The following is a 27,595-nucleotide window of genomic DNA, read 5'->3' on the forward strand; positions in this document are numbered from 1 at the left end:
CAGCTATAGCTACCCTGGAAATAGTCTTTAAATGCGCAGGAAGGGGGCCCAGAGAACCCTTAAAATAGCCTGTGAATAGTCTGAAATTAGTCTGTAAATCTATGAGATGCAGCTCTGGAAATAGTCTTTAAATACGCAGAAAGGGGGCCCAGAGAACCCTGGAAATAGCCTATGAATAGTATGAAATTAGTCTGGAAATAGTCTTTAAATACGCAGAAAGGGGGCCCAGAGAACCCTGGAAATAGCCTATGAATAGTCTGAAACTAGTCTGTAAATCAATAAGATGCAGCTATAGCTACCTTGGAAATAGTCCGTAAATGTGCAGAAAAGGGGGTCCAGAGAACCATGGAAATAGCCTGTGAATAGTCTGAAAACAGTCTGTAAATCTATTTGATGCAGCTATAGCTACCCTGGAAATAGTCTGTAAATGTGCAGAAAGGGGGCCCAGAGAATCATGGATATAGAAACCAAAAACCGTCCTTATAAAAAATATACAAGCGACAACAAACTGTTACAAGTTGCGGGCTCTCCTTAGCCGTCGCGCGATTAAACGAGAAGACCGCAATCCTTACCCTTAAAGCGCATTTGATGAAGTGAACCCTAAAAGCAAACATATTCCCAGTTTGTTTCTGAATTTTTATGCGCCTCTAGCTCGCACAACTCTTTTTGACGACTTACATGTCAGTTTAATTCACTAGGGTGAGACCCCCTAAGGGATAGCAGAAAGGGAAGAATTTTTTTACACCCCCAAGTTGGAAGAATTTTATACTCTAAAAGATAGGACCATCACCCCCGTCTGTACAATACACTCCGAAAATTCCGTTGTTTGGCTTTTTTGAAATTGGCTTTTTCTCTCCTCTCCAGGCGCCCATTTTTATTTGCTTCTCCTACTGAGGTAGGAGACGGTTCATATAGTCGGGGAGCAATGACCGAAAAAAAGTCGAAACGTAGCACATGTAGTACATAAGATCGCAAGCTTTTCAGGGAAAATCAAAGAGGGCGACTAGGGAGTGTATATGGATCGTTAGCTCCCGGCTATCTCGCTATAAATACAAAGAACATAAAATGAGACTCAAACAAAATGACTTGGACCATAATAAATGCTAAAGTAGGAGATCATATCCGTTTTTCGAAAAATCACAATTGTTCCAAAATGTACATTGGGCTCCCTGTGCCCGCGGGGGTCTCCGCCTACCCACAAGTTACTTGATTTCGCGCCGTCTCTAGTTTCATTCAGCGAGATTCCTCGGCCAACTTGCTCTCGTAATACTTGAATTTACCTATTCACACCAGGAAAAGATTACACACAGGGGATATTGGTAAGTCGAAGCTGTAATTTGTGAAGAAAAGAATGGATTCTTTCGTATACCTAAACGAGGAAGTTGAATAAGCAAGTTCTAGAAATGACTTCTCACGTTTTTTTGCCTAGTTCTTCCATCATTCCATTCCAGATTAGTTCCAGAAAACCAAACTTACCAGTTAGTGTCAATGGGGTTGTATGCTGACGACGATGAGATGCCAAGCAGTTTTAGGTGGGTATTTTTAACCGTAAGCTCGAATCCATTTGAATAGAGGTGTTTTGAAATACAGTATACCACCTTCATATAAAACTGCTTAACTAGATTCTAGAACTTCTAGTCTAGAAGTTCTCATAAAGAAAAACAGAAATTATTGTTAAAGTTGTTTACCGGAAGCCAGGATTTTTAACAGGAGAGGGCCCAAAAGGCAATTTCAAGGTATTTTCTCCTGTATTTTACATAATGTCTCATACATTTACTGTATTTTGGGCTGCAAGGGGGGGGGGGGGCGGTGGGGGACCGCCTTGGCCACCCCCTGGCTACTGGGGTTACTGGGGCTACCTGAATTACAAAAGCTGTCTCCCAGTGTCTAATGGGGCAGCTTCCTGTAAAGGAGGAAAAAAGATTATCTGCATGGCTGTCTCCCATTTTCTCGATTTTTGCCTAATTAAGAAGTTTCTGGCTTTAAAACCCTTCATGATTATTTAGAACAAGCAAGTGATATTTCTTAGGTTTAAAAGCTATGCAACAAGCAACCCACAAATGCTTGGCACAGTATGAAGGAAGCAAGAGTTCAACCCTTGGGTAGTGTCCATTAATTACGTCGAGAGGGGGGGAGGGAAGATTCTTACTCAAGACCCCCCCCTCCCCCTTGGGACCTCAATAAACAAAAAGGTTTTTAAATCTTGAATGAATACTGCGAAGTTACCTGCTTTGTTCAAGTTGATAACCCAGTGAAGTTCATTATTATTTCAGAGTTTGACATCTCTTATTCACAACTTTAGGTTATGGCCTTATTTTATAATTTGTTTTTCATGTTAAATAATGAAATAAGGTGCAGGGTAGGATTGCAGGGATTTTCTTTCTCAATCAGTTGCATTTTTTTTTTCAAAATCACTCCCTCCCACCCAAAAAAAGTCACCTGGTCTGCCCCTAAGGACCCCTGTAAAGGATTATACATTTGTATATTTTGTTTTTGTTAAGAATATTATTCTGTATAAAAAGGGATTATGTCCAATGTAAAAAACATTGTATATGTATATCGTTTTAGATTTGCATGCTCCACCACTATTTAGAAGTTTATTTCCATTTGTTTCTGTTAACTGATAATAAACTGTATTAGTAAATCCAGCTGTTAAATACTGAATACTGGAAGTATCTATATTATAGTATATAAAGACAAAAGTATTAATTTATTTGTGCAACAAACTAGATGATATCAGTAAAATATAAAAGTGGGTCTCCTAAAAATTCAGGGCCCCTCTTAGAGGACCTTTTGTTTGGAAGCCCCCCCCCTTTTCGTGGTTAAAAATTGGGGGGTCCCCCGCTCATAGCTTCCCTCCCCCTTGGAGTATTTAATGAACACTCGTTTAGTTGTTTTTTTGCCAAAACAGCCGTGTCCAGATAAAAAAACAAGATGCACTGCTTTTTTTCTTTTCGCAATTTTAAGCCAACAGCTATTTAAAATATTCAAGCGATGGCTTTGAGCTTAAAAACATATACCACAGGCGGCATGCGAATGCTCGGCACATAATGAACAAAGCGTGGGGCTTGAAACTTGGTCGTTTTCACCATCATTCGGCAAACCTTGGGGGTTATACCTAAGTTAAAACATTGTCTAGTGTTACCTTAGATTATGGATTACTAAGACTGCTTTATCCACCAATTTTTGGGTGATAGCCATCACTAAAAGCCAAATCATGCTCAACCAAAAGAAAACACCTGAGCTGTGAAAAATCTTCCCTTAATGATCAGAGAAAGAAATAGCTACAGGAATAAATTGTGCAAGGACCTTTTGTTTACTTACGTCAAAGAACATATAACAGAACAAGATGGCGGACAAAACTTGGAGGAGGGGAGTGTGAAGAATTAATTAATAAGAATATTCTTCTTTCTTTTTCAGTCTGGTCTAATTTAATTTTTATTATGATTGTTGTATTTTTTAAATAATTTATATAATTATCAAGTCATTCATTTGTGTCCGTAGTTTTTAATGTAACGTTTCATTGACTTGAGATTCAAATTCCTTTTTAATTAATTTGTATGAAGATTATGTGTTTTTAAAAATATAAATTTTTCTGCTTGATTTTTTATTTGTTTATTTGCAATATTGTTGTTTATATCAATGCAATTTTACAAATAATAATTAAAATAATGGTGATGATGATAATGATGATAATTGTTGTTGTTAATATGTTAATAATATATTCTTATAATTGTAGAAGATGTTTTATATATTGGTTCCCCCTTCTTTTGGTTCCGAGACCATCATCCCACCCTCCCCTCCCCCCCAAAAAAAGTTGTTGAAAGAAAACAGATCATCAAACGAAAATATAAATACTTCAATAGGATTATAGTAGAAGCCCCACACACGCCTCCCCCCTGCCCTACAACCTTTAAACTAAAAGTGACGTTTGTCACTTTCTTTTAAATTTTTAAAAATTCCTTAAGGATTAATAGTATAAATAGTTAATGAGCCATTTCCGACGTGATGTCTTAAGTTTCTTATTTGTGGTCAAGTTAACACAGATGCGCTCATTGCCCTTCCCTCACCTAAACAGTGACACTTATCATGAAGATTTACCTTAAGTAATATTCCTTTATCCCAGTGGTTCCAGTAATGAGAGTTTCGATAGACTAGATAATAACATCCTTAGCTCTATTGGCAAACAAATTGGATCGTCCAGGATGCTTATCTTACTTTTATAATTAAAAAAACTAAATCTATTATTAATGGAACAACCTCTAGTACAAACTGTTTGCTACACGAGTACACAAGTAATAGCATTATATAATACAACAACACCCGAGCTGCAATAAAAAATGAACATACTCCTTTACCACTATCGACCGCACTCTAAACTCGCGCACTGCCAGTTTCGAGTTTCACTTATTAACTAAATAATAAAAACTGAGTCTGTCATGTTTGCTTTGTATACGTACATACTCTCAGGGCAGGCGACCCAATAGAAGCTCGGAATAACTGATTTGTTATCTAAGAGGAGCTTATCAAATAGGAGCATCTTGGTCCCCCTACGTTATGTTGTATCGGGACAAGCCCCGGGGTATTACCCTTGCCAAGGCTCATTGTTGCCAAGTTTCTATTTGACGACGTCTTTTCCCCGAAGATGGGCAGGCAAAAGGTGTGCTATCACTAATCCAAGTTACGAACACCGAGGCGAATGGAAGGCAGACATTTTCCTTTTTAAGAAACGCAAAAGGAGATGAAGACAAAGCTCAAAAGAGGCACTGTTCCTTTTTTATAAATAACGTTACAAGAAGTAACTTGGATGGCGAAAAGGCATCTTTAGATAGATAAAGTTTTTATTTTATAAATAAATAAAGTACAAGGAGGTTGAGACAAACGAGGAGGCTTGGATGGCGAAGAGGCACTGTTCCTTTAGATAAATAACGTAAAATAACGTACAAGGAGGTGGAGACAAACGAGAAGTCTTGAATGGCGAAGAAGCACTGTTCCTTTAAATAAATGATGTACAAGTAGATAGACGGGGCTCGCACAGTCGGGGCCATGCTAAATACAGCTAAGATAGCTCGGATTTCTGAAAAGAAGTGTTTTTTTTTTCAAGAAAGGCCGATATACCGATATCTGTCGCATAGCGCAGATGTCGAATACCAGGAGGAAAGAGTGCTTCTGTTTTTCCCCAGGAAGGTCCGCGTATAAGGTGATAACTGTAAATGCACATACGATTTCTTGAGAGTGTTTCAATTCATTTCTATTCTACCAATGTTACTGAAGTACATTAAGGCTTGGAACGTGGCACAGACGTTGACGAAAAATGACATTTTGCCTTAAACTGGGTTATCGTTTGAATTCGCATATGAAGTTTGGAGATGTCATTAAGTAGCTTGGGAACTTTCATATTAACCTACCCATATGGTAGAGATATGATCACGTGACCTATGACGTCATACGGAAGAAAGGCTAACTTGTCGTAGCTATCCGCTGATGGAAACGTTTTTCTATCAAGTGAACGATGTTTAATAAGTGAGTGTATTTATCAATGAATCTTTCCAATAGGAAGATTTCTAAATAGAAATAGTTATGATTTTTTCTATAAGTATGCTTTTATTTTTGTACACATAATTGGATAAATCTAGTAAAAAAATGATGACATTTTTCCAATGCTAAACGGACGGCTTCGATCGAAGAAGGAAGGCGAATCGTAATATATCTTAAGTTTTTAGCACACGAAAGTTGTTTTGTGCCCTCTCAAAGATGCAACCGTTATAAAGAATGTATACTAATCATTGTTTGATATATGTACGAGTCTTATTAAGTGATGTTTTGCTCTCAACTGCGGAAGAATGTTTCCTTTGTAGCCTTTCTTGTTGTTTAGATAGTTAGAATAAACCTCCTACACTTTGACTCTTTCCCTATCGTCCCTTTAATTATCATGTGACCTCCTTTCTTTGCTTTTTCGCGCAATTTTCAGACCTGCTTCGGGTGCCATGTAGATAATGGCTAACACAATAAATTGTGGCTTCGCGAGAGTCTATTTGCACTCAACTTTAACAATTGCAAATAAAATAGTGGTGAAAACAAAAGCTGAGACTGCAAGGCAGTATAAAACAAGAATATTACAGGAGCGCAAGGCTTGCGCCATGTTGCGATGCGGGATGAATAAAAATGTTTGAGAGAAAAAAAATGCCCCCCCCCCCCCAAAAAAAAAAAAAAACTGTCCATCCTCCAATTATAAAATTTTCGTCTTGGAATCGATGACCTTGGCCTTGATCAAACACAATGACGTCAGATGTCAGATCTTTGTTATCTTCAGCGATTAGCACGGGCGCAAGGGTTGTGGGAGGCTGGGGGCAGCTATCCCGTTAAATGGACATAAATTTTACAAAAGAAAAAATGACGTCTAACCCAAAGCAAATACAAGAAATAATAAGGCTTGCCCCCCCCCCCCCCCCCCCAATCTAGCTATGGCTTGCTATAAGCACGGGCTATAGGATAATTTGACTCCAAGATGGAGTTTTTCTGTGATAAATTCAACTCCTTTGATGGACTTAGAATAGACAAGAGTAAGTGCAAACACCACTGAATATTTCTTTACACTTTCTTACTTATAATTCATTTTATTAAAGTAAGCACAACCTAGGGAAATGGTGATTTTAAAAACAGTATTCACTACATCAGTATTATTGATGAACATTGCAAATAAGTCAGGGTGAAGAAATGCAAATCTTTGGAAATGAGTAGGAGACTTCAAAGAAATGTTTAGTTTTTTTTATTGAGAGAATTAGAATAAAGTAAAATGAAGTAAAATATCAGTAGGCAGAAAGTAATAAACAATTCTAATTTAATACTGGCTTTCAGAGAACTTCTACCGCTGCTGCCATAGCCTTGATAAAGTGTTAACATGGTGGAGTGGTGCTAACTGTAAGAAGCAATATCTAGAAAAATTCTCAACATCAGAGTGGGATGCCTCCCCTGAGTACCGTAAAAAACTACACACCCTGGGACATTGTATCTGTTGTAGAGACTTCCTTTTCAAGTATCAAAAAATGTTTCTAGCCAAACAAATGAATCTCACCAACCCAAAACTCTCATCTCCATTTGGAAAACTGCCTACTCAAGTTAACTACTATTTCTCAGAACAAAACTCTATTCCACTTACTCCAAACAACAAGATACTCAGAAAAATTGGTACAGAAATCTATCAGAAATTTGATGCCAAGTGCAAAGAAAGTTTCTCTAAGAGTTTCGCAGATGTTCTGCTCCTTGTCCTTCAAGCTGGTTTGCAGAAGAAGTTGTCACCTGTGGAGAAAAAAAAGAAAAGAACGAAATGAAAAAAGAAAGTCAAAGCATTCTACAGAGAGTCGATGGGCGAAAACGGATGTGGACAGTTATTTGCAGCAAGAGAAAAGCAAAGAATGAGCCAGTATTTTAAAACAAGACAGGAGGCTGTAGAAAGGGTGCAAACAAAGGGCAAAGAAGAGCGTTCTCATGTACCAAAGGAATTTGATGGAGACTTACAGAAGTTGATGGATGATGTACAATACTGGCCAAATCAACCTCTCAATTGGAGTGCCAAAGCAAGAGAATATAAGATAAAGAAAAAAAGGGGCCCCGAGAGTCCTCCAAATGCAGGACAGCTTCTCAAGGAATACCTGTCATCCAAAGGAGTAGATGTTAACCGGTTTAACAGAAGACAGAATGGAGGTGAGTGTTACTAACTGTGCACAGATTAAAATAACATCATATAACATGCAACCAGCCTAATAAAAAAGCTTCCAAATTAGGCTGACACAAAATATTGTTTTATCTCAAGGCATCTGAAGGGGAGGGGGGTTGGGGGCATGGCCACCAAGATATTCAACATATACAGTAAATTTGTAGAATATTTCATACATCTCTTATGCAATCTTCATCGGAAGGGGGGGGGGGGGGCAAAGGCACTGGCTTTCCACACGACCACCCTCCTACCGTGGATCCACCACTGGTTTTGGTTGATATTTTGTACTCCCAAAGCAATTTCCTTAACTGTATTCTAAGGATTTATCTGCTATTGTGTATTTAAAACTCCAGGCTATACTTTAATAAAGAGGAATACTGTATATTGTACATGACATGAAACTAATCATAAGAAGTAAAAACACTCAGTACCACCTCCAATTGAAAACTAATTCACTGTATTTTGCAGGCAAGAGAGTAAGGCGCGTAATTCAGAAGCAGAGAGGAGGGGAAATTTCTTTGCCTGTTCCATGGAGTAACACAGAAGTAAGAAACACAGTTAAAGATCTCATACAGAATGGGACATGCAACATCGGGATCCCCATTGCAGAGACAGAACACGTCAAGCTAGTTATAGATGCTGATGGAAATGTTGCAAAAGCGGTTACTAAAGTCCATGGAAGAAAAATCCCTCTTCAAGAAATTCAAAAAGAGTCACTTAAGAAAAACAGAGAATTTCTAAAGATACACAATGGTGAGTTCTTTGAGAAGATGACAATAGAGGAAATCATTCATAAGAGCTGAAGAGTATCGGTGAAGACACCACTGGGACAATGGAAGAGATGAAGGAGAGGCTCAAACGCTTCAACAGAACAAGGCACTGGCTGATATGGCATGACCACAGTGTGATTGCAAACCATGGATTAATGCTCTTCTGTCTTAGAGAACTTTATGACCCTGCAATACACAAAAGTAGCCAGACCTACCTTGAAGAAACTGGCCGAAAGATTAACATACAAGCAACAGTAGAGTCACCAAAAGTATATATACTTGGGGCCAGTAAAAGCACAGTCGATGATCAAATGCGGTTTGTCAAGACAAGGCAGGAAGACCTCAAGAATCAAGTTTCAACTATTACAAATGAAGGCATTGAGGTAAACGAAGTAATGAGGTACATGAATGGTGACAACCCAGCAGTCCAAATGGAATCTGGAACCCAACATGGAGGGACATTAACTTGTGCGGGATGTGATTGCAATATCAATTCATGTTACAACCTAGAGTACAGCCTGCAAAGGCCATATCTCACTTTGAATTAAAGTCAAGACCTGATACTTGCAGTCACAGCTGGGCAAGGGGGAACTTATCACCCATACAAAAACCTGAAGGCAGATCAGCTAAAGAAAGAGATGAGGTCAAGAGGACTCAGTGAGGAAGGAAAAAAGGAGGAGATACAAGAGAGACTGACAGAAACACTAAGGGGGAAAACACGTCTACCTGCACTTCTAACAAGTAGGCTCCCCGGCAATAAGCAGATAGAAGAGCTGAACCTTCAGCGGTACGAAGTGCTGTATTTTGAAGCCTTACATGCGTCAATGAATCACATCAAGAACATACTAGCTGAGCTTCGGCACCATGTCACAGATATTGATGCACTCATAACATTGAATGAGATACTAGGTATACAGCTTAGTAAAGACAAGGTCAGAGGGGTCGATTACAGGAAGACTCTAATCCTGGTTACCACTGCCCTGTACAGCAAAGTCAGCCGGAACATCAGGCTCCTCCTAGTTACCCTCTGTGAGATGTGTGAGATTTTTTATGCATCGGCAGACAGACGAAGTCCAAAGATGATACTCAGACTACACAACCTCTGCTGGCATCATGCAATCCGATGCGGCACCATTCTTACACCCCCTACAGCCCTGACATACCGCAAGTTCTTTGGAATTTACTTCCATGCTTCCATCTCTCATGCTTCCTTTCTGCTCCGTTTACACTCCCACCGTTCTACCAATGCTGAGACCTTTGAGCGCCTGTTTGAGAAAATCACTGACATTACCAAGAAGACCTGGGGGGAAAGACTGGAAGACCTCCCCAGCAATGCAATGCTACATGTCAGTGCAGAGATCAACACGAAGGAGACGGATGCAGTGCTCAAGGAAGAAGGAGAGATCATAAAACTTGCTAAGGCATTGCCACAAATGGGTAACAACACCCTCACCAAAGATATGCTCCGAGAGTATGCCGGAGATTGGGAAGGTCACCTACACCAGATAGCAGACTTCCTAGTGCCTGGAGAAGGAGAGTGGTGGTATGAGACAGAAGATACTGTGGAATTTCATGATGGGAATGATGAGATTTCCCACAGAAATGCACCTGCCCTACACCATTTCCGGTCATCTTCAATACCACAAGAGCAGAGTTACTTGAGAGAGAGCTCAGGTGAGAGAGAGCTCTGGTGCTGGGACAATGCGAGATAGTGAAGAAGTATGACCAGCTCAAGCAGCACTTGAAAGAAAATCCAAGATCTCGTTACTACATTAATAAATACAACACACACCTTGCTCACATCCAGGTCGAGGTCCTGAAGGCTTACAGAAAGAAACACCAGGAACTCTCTCACTCTACCGCCACCTCTCTAAGTGAAGATGAGCGCCTGTCAAAAAAAGCATCACTCAAGATTTCAGAGCATCTACTGAATGCATGGAAAATGACCATTTACATGGCATGAACAGATAAATCAAAATCATAAGATTCATACCAAAACCAGCTTTTATTAAAACCAAGTATAACCAGTATAACCAAATTTTTATTTTTTGTAGTAAGCTGTTGTTTGCACTCAGTTAACTAGCACAAAAACATTCTTTTTCAATGTTAGCACATTTTAAATACGGTCAACAGGTTTAAACTTACCGTTTTAATAGATTGCCGGGGCTTATGGTGCCCAATTCAGCTCCCCAAATTCTCCAATTTTGTTGACGAGTGGAATAAAGTCGCGATTCTTTCATAATTAAATCTGCTGGTAGATTATATTCCCTTAAGAGCAGACCTGCTGTTAATCTTGTGAGAATGAAGTCCAAGCAATTGGTTTAGACAATGTAAAGTTGGAACAAGAAAAAGGTTTTCAAACACACTCGAAACATTTTCACCTCGTGGGCGCCATTTTTGTTTTTCGGCTAATATTTATGAAATTCCCCAATGACGGCGTGTACAACAAATACCCCTAGCCGTACAGGTAAATTACGCTTATATGAAGTACTTGCCTAGAAGGTCTACTTCTCTTTGCGGGGGGCATTTTATAATTTTTGACCCAGGCCTTAATGTACTTGTGTTGTTACTTGTACTTAAGTTTTAATTACTAACAGAACCAGTTTCTTGTTTTCCGGCATTGCTTTTAAGAATGTACACGATAAATGTGACAATTTCAGGCAACGATCGCAAATAATACTAGACTCCGTTTTATCTGATATAATCTTCGTTCAAACTGCACAAAGGCTGCTTTTCCTTTTTTTTCTATTATGCTTAAGACATTTATCCAAGACGATTCTTCGAAATTTTTTTGTGCTCTGTATATATTAACCTTTTCTTTATGTTTTATGCTGTCAGGCACTTCGTGGTTGTTGGTCTTGAGGTCTTTGTCACTGGGTAGTGGCTCGCCAGCTATAGCCTGCAGCTACTGTACCTTGTTGGTGAGGCTTTCAACAATTATTCGTTGTTTGGGCTGAAAGTTTGCTGAAAGGAATAATTTTTTCTTTTATGATATTTTTTTTTGCGTTTGGAGGCCGGTAAACATGTAACGGTAGCATTTTAATCTTATTGTACATCTCTTCATTTGCTGTTTTTTTCTTCCTCAATTATGCATTTATTGTCGTCTTTTTCTTGTCTATTTTTTTTTTCTTCCTGAGTTACCCTAATATCAATGAAACCCTGCTCTTTTTTTTCCTTTTCTATAGTGTAAAAATCTGAAGAGCCTTTTTTCAACATCCTGGTTTACAGAAAAATATGCATTGTTGCATATTTTTATATTTTTCAAGAGTCAACACAATGGCTCGTTGCTAAGTGTTTTTCTCCCGGAAGCGCGGGCGGGAAATATCAGCGTTGAGCGAGACTGGGTGAGGTCTGTAAGGAAGATCCCCGCGGATTCGAAGCCAAATTACGGTATTCAAAACTTGGATTCGTGCCTACAGAAGATCAATGGCAACAAATTAGAGCTTGTGGGGCCTATGCCCGACAGCTACCTTAAAGAGATAGGCCAGAACATGCACTCGAAAGCACTTGTTCGAAAGCAACTGGCCTCATGAGTCCCATAAATTTATTTATGCCATACTCGGTCTTCAAGCATGTGTGGGTTATAATCGTTGACTATGGCGGTGACATGACAACAGACGGCATGCGTGTAACGCTTGTTATTTCTAAGCCACGGACGGCTAATGCTATTTGGTCTCTGGCCCGGTTTGAAGGACAGAGTTTTTTTTTATCAAAACTTCACTTTGAAAAAGTGCTCGTCGAGGGACGTAGGATTTACTCTTATAAGGGTAAATCGGAGTTAACGATAACTATAAGCACTCCCATTTCTTTCAATTACAATATGACACATTCTTCGTACATCGATACGATAAAGAGGATTTCGCGCAAAACGCTGCCCTGCAGAAACTAATGAACAGCGAAAAGTGTAAACATTTTATTTGCACATGTTCTTTTTACAGAAATATAGTGTTATAGATAAATTTGAGCTATTGTAATTCTGCCTATTTTCAATTGTAAAAAGATATATATTAAATAAGATCCATTTGTAGTTTCATGACTTATACACTCTGTATTGCTTTATTTTAATAAAATAAAATTGAGATATTGTTTTATTTCAATTGTATTTTTTTTAATATAAACATTTATTCTATTTCAAATAATGTATACACTTATACATTTTGCTAAGCAGTGATCAGGTCTACATTGCGGAGTTAAAACTACATACCATTATTAAGTGATTTCATACTAATAAATTGCAATAAATACACAATTTAATAATAACAATAATAATAGTAATAATAATAATAATAATAATAATAATAATAATAATAATAATAATAATAATAATAATAATAATAATAATAATAATAATAATAATAATATGTTGTTTTAAACCTTCATTTGCAGCCATGTTGTTGAATTAGTTTTTAGCATACAAGTATTCTCACTAAATATATTTGTAGAATGCATGAAAAGTGCCTTATGCTGTGGGTTCTCATCATATTGAATGAAGTGATTTGAAAGACATCCTGAGAAAATAAGCAGTTAATTTAGTCTGTTGACAAGAGGCCCTCTAAACGTTTGATCAAAATATCCTATTTGTCCGTACAAGGGCGTCCTCTTGCCTTCAACTCTTTTTTAAAGTCCTCTACTGACATAGATCTAGGATGAATTGACCTACTCATTGCAGGTGAAGACATCCCTTGACGCAACTCATGTACAGCTTTGTGTGTCTCAAGCGTGTTGTAGTCTGGGAATCTCTTATCACAAATGCTACAAACCACAGGCTTTAGGATGGCAACAGCTTTAGAAGTCAACACTTGTTTTCCGGTACAATCAATCACAGTAAAGCTATGACTACACATATGGCAAGATGTGTCTGTAACAGATTTGTCTCTGCCACATTCACAACTAGTTGGTTTTTTACAGTGAAGGGGAACACGGGGCTTGAAGTGGGAGGTGTAAGAGGGAGGCAACGGTTGATGTTCAGGGAGATAAAATGCTCAGTATTTTGATTAGCATAAACATGGCGGTAGGCTGATCAATTCGGGCTCCGCAAACTTCTGCGCCATCCTGCTTTAAAACACTATGGAGCAAGAAACTAATAAGCGCAAAGAAAGGTTAAGCTCCTCAAGCAGTGCCTGCGATTCTCCTGATTATAAAAAGAATAAACAAAAAAAACAAAGCAAGGTTTTAGCGAGGAAGCAGCATGGCCAAGGTTTTGGGCTTCGAACAGTTATTCTCTAACGTTCAATTTATTCTAAAGAAGGTTGAAATATTAGACCTCATGAGAGAGAAAGTAGACGCTGTCAAAGATTACGAACATTGAAAAGCAAATTTGCCAGCCCGGAAGCAGAGTGGAGGTTCTGGAGGCGAAACAAGTGGAGAAAGAAAAGAAAATGGCCTAGCTTACAAACTCGGTAGAGTTCATCTCCATGTCCTTTGAACAAGATAGAGCAGAGAGAGCTGCTGAGAATAAGCACAGTGGTAAGGGAACTGGAGCTAACTCGAAAGACCTGTTGTATTTACAAGCATACTCGAGGAGAGAGAACCTTATTTTCTCGGGAATACCGGAAATCGTACTCGAAGAGGTAAGTGAAGTCGATGGGAACCCAGAAGAGGGAAGTGAAGTCGATGGGAACCCGGAAAAAACGTATTATGATTGACATTGATGGAACAAGAGTGCAATAGACTCTCGGTATATAGAGTGTACCATAGTCTCAAATCAATTAGAGTACAACAGACTCATAACAGCATTACACGATGTACAAATGCAGTCAGTGTAAATTATTGGTGTTAAAATCACTAATACTATAGTGATTATGATATCTGAAAAACAACGTATTATAATTGATATTGATGGAACAAGAGTGCAATTCGACTCTCGGTGTATAGAATACCGTAGTCTCGTAACAGTATTACACAATGTGCATATGCAGTCCTGCAGTCAGTGTAAATCACTGGTGTTAATCTAAATAAATGCTATAGTGATAAGGGTTTGTATTCTTTACACTCGCCTTGGACGCTAGTGCAAAAAGCTTGACATACAAATACGAGCTTCTCTTTAGAGAGAAATTATGATCGCGACGAGGCGGAAACTGTTATTCTTTCTACCAAACATAGCTCTTGCCTCGAACCTGAATCCTGTCATTACAGTTTAATAATCTCTAGTCTTTATGTGCGCTGTCCCAATGAACGCCATCTGGGCAAAGAACAAGCCAAAATGCTGCTGGTTTCCCAAAGGGGACAATCAAAATTTTTGCGCTACACAATCGAAAGTGATTAATGGCCCTAGGAACAAGAATAGATGGCGGTGGCAACCAATTATCATCAGCATGCCGGTTTTCTGTAAATGATCTACAGCGATCATGCCAGGTTGATAGAACCTAGATTTAAAGCGTGGAAGCTTGTTATTGTAATGGTTAGTAAAGCGATCAACAAGATAAGGACCCCAGAGCAATAAGGCCTGGATAAACATGTTCTTTTATGATGCAATCATCGAAGTATAATCTTAATCAAAATATCTGCGTCACAAATATATTATCTGGAAATCCATTTGATTTCCAAAGAAATATTATCACAACAGAAGTGTAACAAATCTAAATCTATAGACTGAAGCTACGGAAAACTTGCTACCAACCATGATAAACGATATAGACTACATTGTTATAAACCACGCAATATTGCGATTACAAAGCTCAAACTCAAAAGCATTAATGGCCAATGAAGCAGCACTGATTTTTCTCCAAGTAGACCTGTTTTTTTTCCAAAGTCGTACCAGTTTTTGTGAAAAACATACGTTAACATCTATATAGGCAGCACAAGCATCGTCAGAAACGCCTGAGTATACTAGTTTTTAGGGAACAGCGTTTGCGTTTTACAATTTATTTGGTGAACGTTGTTTTGCCAAAATGACAATTCAGAAATAATATCTTCATCTAAAATCGATACAATCTGCACTAGTAACAACATAACCCAAATATTGAGGGCCATGGCCCAAATCTCACGAGAAACACAGGAACTTTCTATAGTCTGAAAAATTTTTCACATGGTGATGTGCAGACGAAGTTAGACAAAAAGTAATCTTGGTTAATCAGATGATAGTCCTACTATCTACTATCAAACATTTTATCTTCTGCTTGTTAATACTCTCGTTAGCAAGTCTAAGATCTATAATAAGGCGTTTTTTGACCGCTGGATTTGACTGAAACTGATAAAGGATCGATTATTTCTGGTTTATAACAAAATTCTTAAACTCGATGATTAGAAATGAGTTCTTTGATAGCTTCGCTAACAGAGGATGTGTGTTTAAACGCTAAGGTGTTGTTTTTTACTTCCTATATTGAGGAAGTGACATCATTTAAGCTACTCGGCGTGTACATTTCCAACGATCTGACATGGGCTGCTCACTGCGAGTACGTAGTGAAGAAAGCTAACAGGCGCCTTTACGCAATAAGGCAACTCAAGAAGAGTCGTGTCCCACAAGGGGACCTTGTTAGCATTTACTGCTGTCTCGTGCGCTCTATCCTGGAGTACGTGTTACCTTATAATTTGTGAAAACTCGAGTAACATTAAAAATAAACCGAAAATAAACCACACAGAAACAAACATGGCGGTCAACACGTTTTCTTCTTCTTCTACACACACTGCATTATGGGTAATACAATATTTTTCTATGGGGGGGTGGGCAAGTGCTTAATTCCATGGGTAACACACTTCCCCCCTGAAAAGATGTCGTCCTCGACATTTAAGTTACTAGTATGTTTCAATACTACAATGCAACTGAGGAAAAAAAAATCTGACTACTCTACTATTTCAATGTTCAGTTCCATGAAGGCATGGTGTAGGGTGATCAAGTCCAACCATGGCTTCCACTTGTTTCTTCATACAGCTGTATCTTGCTTATTCTTTACTCTACAGTTCTCTTGCACAATGTCATTGCCACGTAAATACCCAATGCTGCTCAAGGTCTTACACCTTGTTACCTACACTATTTGCTAGGCTATACTAGTATTATTCAACTAGTGTCTCTAACTAGACCGTTTTTTCCTTTTCTTTTTCTTGTAACAAACAAACAAATATAAGTCAAGTAAGTGTACTAGTGTACTTGTAATTACATTGCTGGTGTCCATGGTGAGAAGGAAGGACATCTGTAGGGTACCTGTAAACCGTAGGGTACCGGATAACCGTAGGGAGTCTGTAGACTGCAGGGTACCGAATAACCGTAGGGTACCTGTAAACCGAAGGGTGCCTTGAACCCGCATGTGGCACATGGTAACTCTTGTGTAGGAGGTGCACCGTAAGCACTCCATGCTGACTCATTTATAGTTATACCATGGTTAGCGACCGGTCCCCGATAATAGGATGGCTGACCAATAACATCATAAGTAACCCGCAAAGGTGGATGCCTATTCCGCTCGGGTCGTCCAATGATGCTGCCATTAGCATAGTTCTCCTGGCTGTCCCTATCACCTTGTTCCCCTTGCTGCTGCTGTGATGCCCTCTCTGCCTGCTCCTCTATTGCTTCATCCAGCTCACCTGCCGTTCCTTCCTGCTGATCGGGTGCTCCATCCAGCTCGTCTGAAGCTTCCTCTTGCTGATCCAGAGATACATCTGACTCGCTTGATGCTTCTTCTTTCTCGTCGGGCGCATATCCAACCTGTCTACCGTAAACAAAGTCTGGTTCCTCTTCACTACTCGACTCCTCTTTCAACTCTGCTGCGTTCCTTGTTGCAGGTTTCCGTGTTTTGGTTTTCCTCTTTGGCTGAGTAATCACGTCACTCATGAGGTAATCACATGGCAGTAAGAGGTTATAATGCAGAGTCCGGTTCCTGCCCTTGCCATTCTCAGGTCTGACCTCATACACTGGGCTCGATTCTCCCTTCTGATTCACAACCACAAACACCTGATCCTCAAAGTATGAGCGTAGTTTCCCTGGACCGCCTCGTTCTGACAGGTTTCGTACCAATACCCGATCACCCGGCTTAAGTGATGAGCATCTCACTTTCTTCTCGTAGTACCTCTTACCCCGCGCGGCTTGAGCTGTCGACTTAGAACGTGCGATCCTGTAAGCTTCTTCCATGGTTTCTCGCCACTTTGTCACATATTTCGGATACTGTTGCGGAGTGCCTTGCAAACTGGTACCAAGCATTAAGTCAATGGGAAGTCGAGGTGAGCGACCATAAAGTAGATAGAAAGGAGAAAATCCTGTTGAGTCATTTCGAGTGCAGTTGTATGCGTGTACAACTTTGTTAAGACTATCTTTCCACTTGGATTTCTGGTTCTCTGGTAGTGTGCGTAACATTGCAAGAAGGGTCTGATTAAAACGCTCGACTTGTCCATTGGATTGTGGATGATATGGTGTGGTTCTTGAGTGAGCTACCCCACTAAGCTTTTCCAGATGTTTATGTAGATCGTTCTCGAACTCCTTCCCCTGATCGTGATGTATTCGAAGGGGAAACCCAAACCTCATGATGTAATCATTATACAGCTTCTCTGCCACTGTAGGGGCCGATTTATTCCGTGTTGCGTATGCTTGGGCAAATCGAGTAAAATGATCAATCACTACGAGGATATATTCATACCCACCACTGCTTTTTTCTAGATGTAAAAAGTCCAAAGAAATGAGTTCAAAGGGAGCTGTTGTTTGAATACTCTGCATTGGTGCCCGTTGAGCATGTTTCGGTCGTTTTTGCTTGATACATCGACAAACAGAGGTAACATAGTGTTCAATGTCCTGTTGCATACGGGGCCAAAAGAACCTATCCCTCGCAAGTTGCAATACCCTCTCTGCACCGAGATGCCCCATTTCCTCATGTAGTTCCTTATAAACGAGATGATGAAGTTTCCGTGGAAGGACCAATTGGAGACGTGGTCCAATTCTCCGGCGAAGGATATCATCCTTACCTAGTTCCAACTTCTTCCAGTGACGTAACATGGCCTTTGTTTCAGGAGTTTCCTTCTTTCGCTCCTTTAAGCTGGGTAATGACTCATTAAGTATGAAACCAATCACCTTTCCAATTGTTGTATCCTCACGCTGAAGTCTCACAATGTCCTCTGTCGACCATGCTTGCGTGCCTAAGGTGACATTATCGTCGGGAGAATCTTCAAGGCATGCTGACAAAGAGATAGTCGGAATGCCATCTTCACCTGCCTGGAACTTTACAGAATTCACAGTGGCTCTTATGTCTTCTTGGCATATGGTCTTCTGACATTCTTCCATATACTTCTCCATGCCTTGTGAAATCCGCGAGAGACCGTCTGCATCCCCATTTGCCTTTCCAGGTCTGTATTTGATGACAAAGTTATAGTCAGCCAATTCTGATACCCAACGCTGTCCGGTCGCATTCAATTTGGCAGTGGTCAGAATGTATGTTAACGGGTTATTATCCGTGTAGACAGTAAATTTAGGGGCATAGTACAAATAGTCTCTAAATTTCTCCGTAATTGCCCATTTTAGCGCTAAGAATTCGAGTTTCCCCGAATGCAGATGGTAATTGCGCTCGGCTTGAGTTAACGATCGTGACCCGTAACCAATGACTCTCAAGGTTCCTTTCTGGCGTTGGTATAATACAGCCCCAAGTCCCCGCTCCGATGCGTCAGTGTGAAGAATAAAGGGTTGTTGGTAGTCCGGATAAGCCATAACGGGTGGTGATGTGATAGTATCTATAAGTGTCTCCAGTATTCGCTGATGTTCCTCAGACCAAGAGACTGGTTGGCGTGATAAGGACTTACTCGACCTACTTTTCGATTTGGTACTTGTACCTCCCTTGGGTTCCGTCAAAAGATCATAAATGGGTGCTGCTAACGTCGCAAAGTTATGTACATATCTCCTGAAATAACTTAGAAGCCCCATAAGTCTGCGAACTTCTCCGACTGTCTTAGGTGGCGTATCCTTTAAATCCGTAACTGCCTTAATACTCTCCTGATCCATCCGATAACCTTCTTCTGACACAACATGTCCAAGGAATGTAACTTCCCTTTGAAAGATTTTACACTTGCTGGGTTTCAATTTTATCCCGTGTTCCCGCAGTCTTTGCAAAACTTTCCTCAGATCACTAACATGTTCTTCAAAACTTTGACTAAAGACAATGATATCGTCCAAATATGGGATACATGTGGTGTCTCTTAAATCTTCTAAACAATCTTGCATATATCTTTGAAAGGCCGCGGGGGCCTGGGAAAGACCCATGGGAATGCGAACCCATTCATACAGTCCCCAAGGGGTCACAAAGGCAGTCAATGGTCTACTGTCTTTCCCCATGAAACCCTGATGATATGCGCGTCCCTGATCCAGTACTGAAAACCAACTATTTCCCCCTAGGGTGTCTAATGCATCTTGAATCCTTGGGATGGGAAAACGGTCAGGAACACTCTTACGATTCAGTTCACGATAGTCAATGCACAGTCTTAGAGACCCGTCCCGTTTACGGACGCAGACAGCCGGCGACGAGTAGGAAGACTTTGACTTCACAATCCATCCCTTATTTATCAAGTCCTCAATATAGCCTTTGACTTCTGCATACAATGGGCGGCTAATTGAGACATATGTTTTCTGAACAGGAGTCTTATCCATTAGGGTTAAATTTAACTCAAGGTCTTCGATGCAACCGACATCCTGACTATCACGGGCAAAGGTCTCCTCCTCTTCCTGTAACAGACGAGTGACTTCCTTTTTTTGTTCTTCATTCAGATCTCCAATCACCACCCCTGGGACCCTCTGTGATGAATCTATGGTCGCCCCCCTGGATTCTTGTGTTTCACCTGGGTGTACCCCCCTTGAATCAGACAAGTTCATCTCACTAAGTTTCACTTCTGCTGGGGTAACTGATCTGATAAGGTTAAGACTACCCAAGATGGTGCCCCCCCTGAGGGTGATATCATGCTTGGTGGCATTACTGACGTAAATGTCAACTCGCGTAGCTTTCCCTTTCGGGATGGACAATAGAGACTGGGAGAGTTCTAGCCCTGTAGGCAATGTCTGGTCTTCATCTGGTTCAAAGATAACTGGGCATTTCTCCTCGACTGGGCCGGTATTTGCACGACAATTAATTCTCAGGGTCTGCCCCCCCGGTATGCTGACACTCTTCTTAGGTGACTTTAAGATGCACAAGGGTTCTGAGTTGTCACATGTTTGGATAAAGTTAATCAAGGCCCCAACTGCCTCCCCTCTGACTTCTGGAAATGCACCTTTCATAATATCCTGTAATGGGCTCCCTGTGGTGTTGCTATTATCCCCTGGGAAATCTTTAATCACTGTTTCTATGACATTATATCCAATGATGGGACACTCTAACTCTCCTGGGGTCACTAAAAAAGGTACTTCTACATCTGGCCCTGTATACCCATGGGATTCTAGCTTCAATGTTATGGGGATCCATCCCTCATATGGGATCTCACTGCCATTTGCAGCAGATACATTTAAGTTTCTATCCCGACCCAGGAGTGTCTCAATATCTTGTAAATCAGTGTTCAAACCATTCTCATTGACCCATGATTTAGATAAAACTGAAATTTGCGCGCCCGTATCCCAGAGGGCCTCTGTGCTAATATCATTAAGCATGCAGGAAACTTTGCATTTTGGTCCTACCAGTTTACAAATAACAGCATGTTGTTTTGGAGTGAGATGAGACATAAATACACTAGACTGAATTCGCTCTGCGTACTCACTGTTTTTCTTGGCTTGTAACTCTTGTATCGCAGTGCAAAGTTTCTTGTGTTCCAACCAATGAGCCCGTTGGCATTGCACACCGCAGTACAATGCTGACTTACAACCCGCACATTGAACTAAACAATCACTACCAGATGGTTGATGCCCACATAACACACATACTTGGGACTTTCCTGTGGAAGCAACTTGCGACCCGGCTACCGCCTGTCCCGCGGTGGCAGCCGGTGCTGGTTTCCCGAATCCTTGTTTTGTGTTGGTCTCCGCTTACGACATCCCCGTGCCCAATGCTCAGATGAACCGCAATAAAAACAATGATCACATGCATCAATCGTATTGCTATCCTCACACTGCTTGCAAACTCTCTTGGCCTTCTGTACATGTATATCCCGATTATCAATATTGCCATCCCTTTCCTGTTGCACTTGGGCCACTGTCTCCCGCAATGTGGCCATCTCCGACTTCACTGACTTGAGTTCTGCTAGGATCAGGTCTTCTGTTGAGACTGCGGCTGGAGCAGTCTTCCCTTTGTCCTTACGTCCACCATTCCCTTGTGATTCGACATTATCACTTGTTAGCTGATTAACTTTCTTAGTTATTTTGGTTAACTTTGATTTCCTCTCTAACTCCTCAGATGCCACAATATTTACATGCTGGATTAAATCTTCATCAGTGGTATCTGTGTTCTGTAGATATGGTCTTAGTTTCATCCTTACACCATCATCCATTAATCCAGTCTCCACAGTTCTTAACAATAGTCCTTGCACCAATTCGGGATCGTATTTCATTTTGCTATCAGACTCTTGTGACGCAAAACAAACTTTCTGCCTTTGATCCAAAGCCCTGATCACAAAACTCTGAGGGGTTTCCCCGGGAGCTTGAGCCAAAATTGCTAATTCTTGATACAGTTCTGTTGCATTTTTTTCCTGATAATGCGAGCGCAAAATGTGTCTTAATTGGGCCAGAGTCAAGCTTGGAATACCTTCCAAGTAGCTGCGAAGTCTCATTCCTGGGCAAATGGACTTTATTACTGCATCGACCACCTCAACTTCTGTGTGTCCTTTCTTTAGTCCAGAGTCAATTTGTCTCACGAGACTGACAAAACTTAACTTATCTTTCTGTCCTGGCTCTCCAATTTGCCCAGAAATCTTCATTTCTCTCTTTATATCCGAAATGTAGAGACCTTTCTTTGATTCCATACCCATAAGCTTGTTCATTTGATCCTTCAGAGCTTGGAGCTCCTCGCTCGGACTTGCACTTGCACTCGTGTTTGGCTGGGCTTGTTTTTCTTGTTTGGGCTTCGTTGCTCCAGAAATCGCCGAAATAACCTCCTCTAATCCCTTCAGATAGCTGACTGCTTGGTCTCCTTTGCTCTCAAGCTCGTTATCCACAGCTTGTGAGATCCTTCTGACCCGTTTCAACCTAGATAGTTTGTCGTCCTCGTGTAGCTTCAAAAAGTTTTCCACTTCGTGTAACTGTTCGGCCGTCAAGCGACACAAACTCTCTTCGATACTAAGCTGAAGTTCTTCAGTCATCTTCTGAATCCGTTTTCCCGTCTGAGCCCCCAATATGTTACCTTATAATTTGTGAAAACTCGAGTAACATTAAAAATAAACCGAAAATAAACCACACAGAAACAAACATGGCGGTCAACACGTTTTCTTCTTCTTCTACACACACTGCATTATGGGTAATACAATATTTTTCTATGGGGGGGTGGGCAAGTGCTTAATTCCATGGGTAACATACGCATGCGTAGTCTTTGCCAACCTTCCAAAATATTTATCACAAGATCTGGAGCGGATCCAGAGGCGCGCTTTGGCTATCATATTCCCATTTATCCCCTATGCGGACGCGCTGGCCAAGGCTGGTATTCCCACCCTTGAGGAGCGCAGGAAAATAGCATGCAGTAAGTTTATCCGTAAGGTCACTCCTGACAATCCACTCCATCTCCTAATACACAAACGCATAATTAACCAGTCCTCGCACTACAACTTAAGACCTAAAGACCATGTCACTCTAGCAACCAAAACCGACAGGTTCGGAAATTTTGTTAGCGTAAAGTTTGCAACCTCAGGCTTGGAGTGAATTATCAATATATCATATGTAAATTATATGTTAACTATATATTTATATGTATGCGTAATTGACCGTCACTGTAATTCAGTCCATGGACTGCGAAAGTGAAAAATAAACTAATTATTATTATTATTATTATTATCAACAAAAGGATCGAGTACTTTAAGACAAGGAATTATATATCCAACGACAACGGAGTCAAGGATAAAGCTAAATTCACCTAGATTTCTAAAAATCTATAAATTGATTAATCTACCTATGACAATAGAACACTGGTTATGAAAAAACTTTCAGAAACACAACACCAAAACTTTCGAAATAAGGGACAAAAATCCATTATTAGGTAAACTAGAATCGACTACACCTTGATCTTTGTCGCTGCCATACGGCGATACAGTCAGCATGACTTCGGTGTTGAGGGTAAACTAGAATCGACTACACCTTGATCTTTGTCGCTGCCATACTGCAATACAGTCAGCTTGACTTCGGTGTTGAGGGTAAACTAGAATCGACTACACCTTGATCTTTGTCGCTGCCATACTGCAATACAGTCAGCTTGACTTCGGTGTTGAGGGTAAACTAGAATCCACACCTTGATCTTTGTCGCTGCAATACTGCGATACAGTCAGCTTGACTTCGGTGTTGAGTTGGAGCACTCAGCCCTCCAGTGGCCAACTTTCCCAAAGATTTTTAGAAGTTAGTCGGCTTCTTGACGGCCTCTTTGCACTGAAAGCTGCTCCGAGATAAGGTCCGCGACGTTGTCCTTCTCCATACTCGACACGAAATTAGCAAAAGTCAATATGGCTTAAAACAGAGGAGCTGGCTAGAGTGACACTATCACGCTGTCTCCCCTTATATACTCATACCCATACTGCACTCTCTTCACATTCCCACGTGTTATTCACATGCCGTCAAAATAAACATTTCTGCCTCTATCATCACATTCCATCGACAGAAATGTTTAAAATGAGCAGTGGCAAAGGGGAATAAAACATGTTAAGCAGCTCCTAAAAGCTGGCCCTAAAAATTTTACAAAAATTTGCAGTGGCTAGGGGTATAAACAAGTAAAACTGCTCATTAATACTTTTTTTTCTGACATTGTTGAATTGTACTTATTTCTCTTTATTTTTATTTTTTTTTTTTTTACTTTTAGGGAGATGCTGGTAACCAAGGGAGGCAAAATAATAGGACCCGGAGTCCATGAACAAGCTATGCCTCCACAAATCATCAGCAGCAAAATACAGGGATCATCAAGCTGTACACACATGAAAACCTACATACTTGAGCAACTACAAAGGAAATGAAGCAATGCCAGCAAATTGGGCAAACAATGAACTTCAAAGAAAAATTGAAAATTAGTGCAACTTAATCGGATCGAAATTAACCAAGAGAGCACAAGCGAAGAGAGGGACACTTTGGTATAACCCGCGCGCCATGTCGAATTCAAATCCGGCTATTTTTAGTAACCACCACCCCACACCCTGCGCGTGAGGATTTGCTTCTTTTATTTTGTCCTACTCCACCGCGGGTTGCGGGTTGTTGTTTTGCCAACTCGAAAGGAATGAAAAGAGATCATGTAAAATAACTCGAAAGAAGAAAACAAGTCTAACTTAAGTTACCAAGATTGGCAAATACACTCACAGAAAGCTAAATCCCTGAATAGTTTGACTGTTTTGTTTGTCTGAGCGGCGAAGTCAAATTAGAAAGAAAAAACCGACAAGAGATAAAATGGCTGTGATACTGCGTTTGATTCAAATTCCGACACCAGCTTGTATCATAACAACATAATGATATAACATATAATAATAAGTACATCAAAGAAGTACATTAATATCTCCCTCTTTATTTTCTCACTTTTACAAAAGCTCAGATACTTCAGCTTGCTGGCTTTGATCATCACAAAAATGCATTCCCTCGTTACAAGGATAGTTTTATGAAATGTATTTCCTTGGATTCCTTAATTCACCGGAATATTCACGAAAAACAATATTATATCTAATTTCTAGCTTACAAATTTCGTTTGACCATTAGGAAGATAATGAATGTTGAGAAACTACGTTGAAGCAGTAAGTTAGAGCAAAAACGGTGATTGAAGCACGAGGTTTTCCGATCTTGATTTTGGAAATCTTGCAATCCTCGAAGTACTACATCCCCTTAATAAACTGCAACTGCCCGTATCCTTGATGCTAGAATGACATTTTTTTATGGTATTTGTGCAAATAGGGTGGTTCTTTTTTCGGTTTCATGTCACAAAATAGCGGCAAACAACAAGATGTAAATGCCAAAGCGCGGGGGAAAGGTGAGTAAAAATGCTTACGCGCAGTGGTGGGGAGGTGGTTACTAAAAATAGCCGGATTCGGAATTGACATGGCGTGCGGGTAATACCAAAGTGTCCCTCTCTTATCTTATGCTCTCTTGAATTAACGTAAACTGGCTCCTATACCACAGGCTCCCCACCCTATGCGCATGAACGCTCATGTAGATCGGCAATGCATGCGCGCGCTCCTTTTTCGTACATCTGAGTGGTCAAACAACAGGAAAATACATGAATAAAGAAACCTTTTTGTCCCTTTATTCTTTAAAATCAGTGGTTGGTTTCATTTCCGTGTTTCTCGTTTTTTAGGTGGGTAAATTAGGCTTGTTTTGGAAGCTGTTTAGAGGTAAAAATGCTACTTCAAAGACATAAATATTTATGCCTATACTGTGCCTATACCAGAACGATCCGTTTCGTTCATAAAAAATACCAAGAAAATACGACTCGAGATCAATTTAAAGCTCATTGAAGTTCAATGATATTTTAAATTTGCATTTGAAGCCTATTTTTTTATGAGAACAGTAACGGAAAAAATATTTTACTCTTTCACGAGTCCTCTACCAAGGTGAGTGCCCTCGCCCGCCACGTTAATGACGGGTCTGTAAAACGATAGTAGAAATAAAATAAAAAACACCGGAGGAAGAATGTATAGAGACCACGTATTCTTCTTGGCAAGGGATTGACTAATTTGGATCCCACTGTATGTACCGGCACAACTTAAGGTATCTGAAAAAACTATTTGATCAATTTTCTTATCCAAATTGAAACTTTTTATCAATTTTCTTATCCAAATTGATTTTGGAGCAGAAAAATTATATCCTTTACAGTTTGATCTTTATTTGCATAAAATTTAGGCAGTTTATCAACTTTGTTTTTTTAGATAAGTAGATAGCGTAAATTGCAAATAAATAAATTATTATTTGTATTGCAGTGCAATCAGGGTTTCTAATTAGCCATCAAAATAAAATATATTTTATAGGAACGCTCAGCTTGGAATTTCCTTTGAATAAAAAATTCTGAGATTGCAATTTTTTTTACAATACTTATTCGCGATGCATGCTGTACAAGTCATAATGTTGAAGTTCAAATATACCCTCTATAGCAGTTGCTTATTTGCTCGGTGGGATTTAAAAATCATTTAAAAAAAAAAAGGATCGAACATGTAGTAACGACCAGGCTGATTAGGAACATAAGTTTTTTTTTTTTTTTTAAATTGTGGGCAATTAGATCCCGATAACTGACAATCCTCGGAAACCCAAAAAGAACCCTAAACCCTAGATTTCCGAGGATGTAAAAGGGAACCTGCCAGGGAAATTATGGTTATTTGGATGCATCTAAGCGATTGTTTAGGTAAAGAAAACGGTAAATAAATATTGTTTGTTAAACGCTTGAGTTGTAGTTATTTATACGAGAGAATTTTAGGAATTTTCAGAAAGGATATACAAAGTAGAGAAAGGTATAAGGTAGAGTAACGACTTTTTTTAACCGTTTCCGGAATATGATTTCGACTTTCTTGACCACATGTTTAATTATCGGATTATTTTTTTTTCTAGGTCAAAGAAAACAGCCAATGTCAGTCACCAGGAAAAGATTATTTGGTCAACAAAAAAATTGCAATGTTGATAGTTTAATATTTTGCAACATAAATGTATTACTTTACGTTTATGAGTAACCTTCTAATCAGGGGTAGAACAAATGAAGCACATCTGGAAATAGGGATCTCTAACCACACAGACTAAAATTAACTCACCCACTTGATTCCTATGTCTTGCGCTTGAGCTTGTTTTAACAAAACTTTTCATGAACGCCAGGAAAGTTGGCTTTTCAATAATTGAGGCACTGCATCTATATATGCGAACATATGGTAAAACCCATTATGTACAGTTACTCCATACGGACGCCCGCCTATTGTTATCTTCGTTTTTTTCGAGCCAATTTTAAAACAAAACAGAAATAATCCGCCCAAAGGAATAATACAGAAAAATACTCGAGTCAAAAGAAACAATAGCAGTCCAAATGGGTCCACCTCACGCCCCGATGTTTGGACAAGGTCAAGACCATGTCATCAA

General features: G+C 39.9%; 1 protein-coding gene, 1 long non-coding RNA gene and 1 pseudogene across 3 annotated transcripts; 2 read left to right on the top strand and 1 right to left on the bottom strand.

Moving 5' to 3' along the window:
* Positions 1-597: 597 nt before the first annotated feature.
* Positions 598-13,856, top strand: LOC5505753 (annotated as a pseudogene).
* On the bottom strand, positions 6,755-27,595 carry LOC116613515. Of its 2 annotated transcripts, XR_007308057.1 has the most exons (3): positions 27,277-27,595; positions 10,280-11,451; positions 6,755-7,299 (listed from the first exon to the last, which is right to left on the bottom strand). It is a non-coding gene; the product is annotated as an uncharacterized LOC116613515 (long non-coding RNA). The 2 variants fall into 2 exon arrangements; XR_004294186.2 differs by lacking the exon at positions 27,277-27,595 and having other exon boundaries at positions 10,280-11,679.
* Positions 7,292-10,316, top strand: LOC116613514. Its single transcript, XM_032374060.2, has 2 exons — positions 7,292-7,704; positions 8,186-10,316. Exon 2 carries the CDS (start codon positions 9,126-9,128, stop codon positions 10,197-10,199), a length of 1,074 nt encoding a protein of 357 aa, XP_032229951.2. The 5' UTR covers positions 7,292-7,704; positions 8,186-9,125; the 3' UTR covers positions 10,200-10,316.

The sequence above is a fragment of the Nematostella vectensis genome, chromosome 5 (assembly GCF_932526225.1).
Source record: "Nematostella vectensis chromosome 5, jaNemVect1.1, whole genome shotgun sequence".
Taxonomy (NCBI): domain Eukaryota; kingdom Metazoa; phylum Cnidaria; class Anthozoa; order Actiniaria; family Edwardsiidae; genus Nematostella; species Nematostella vectensis.

Coding starts and splice junctions, on each gene's coding strand:
- LOC116613514 (XM_032374060.2), top strand. CDS start 9,126: ATGAGGTCAAGAGGACTCAGTGAGGAAGGAAAAAAGGAGGAGATACAA.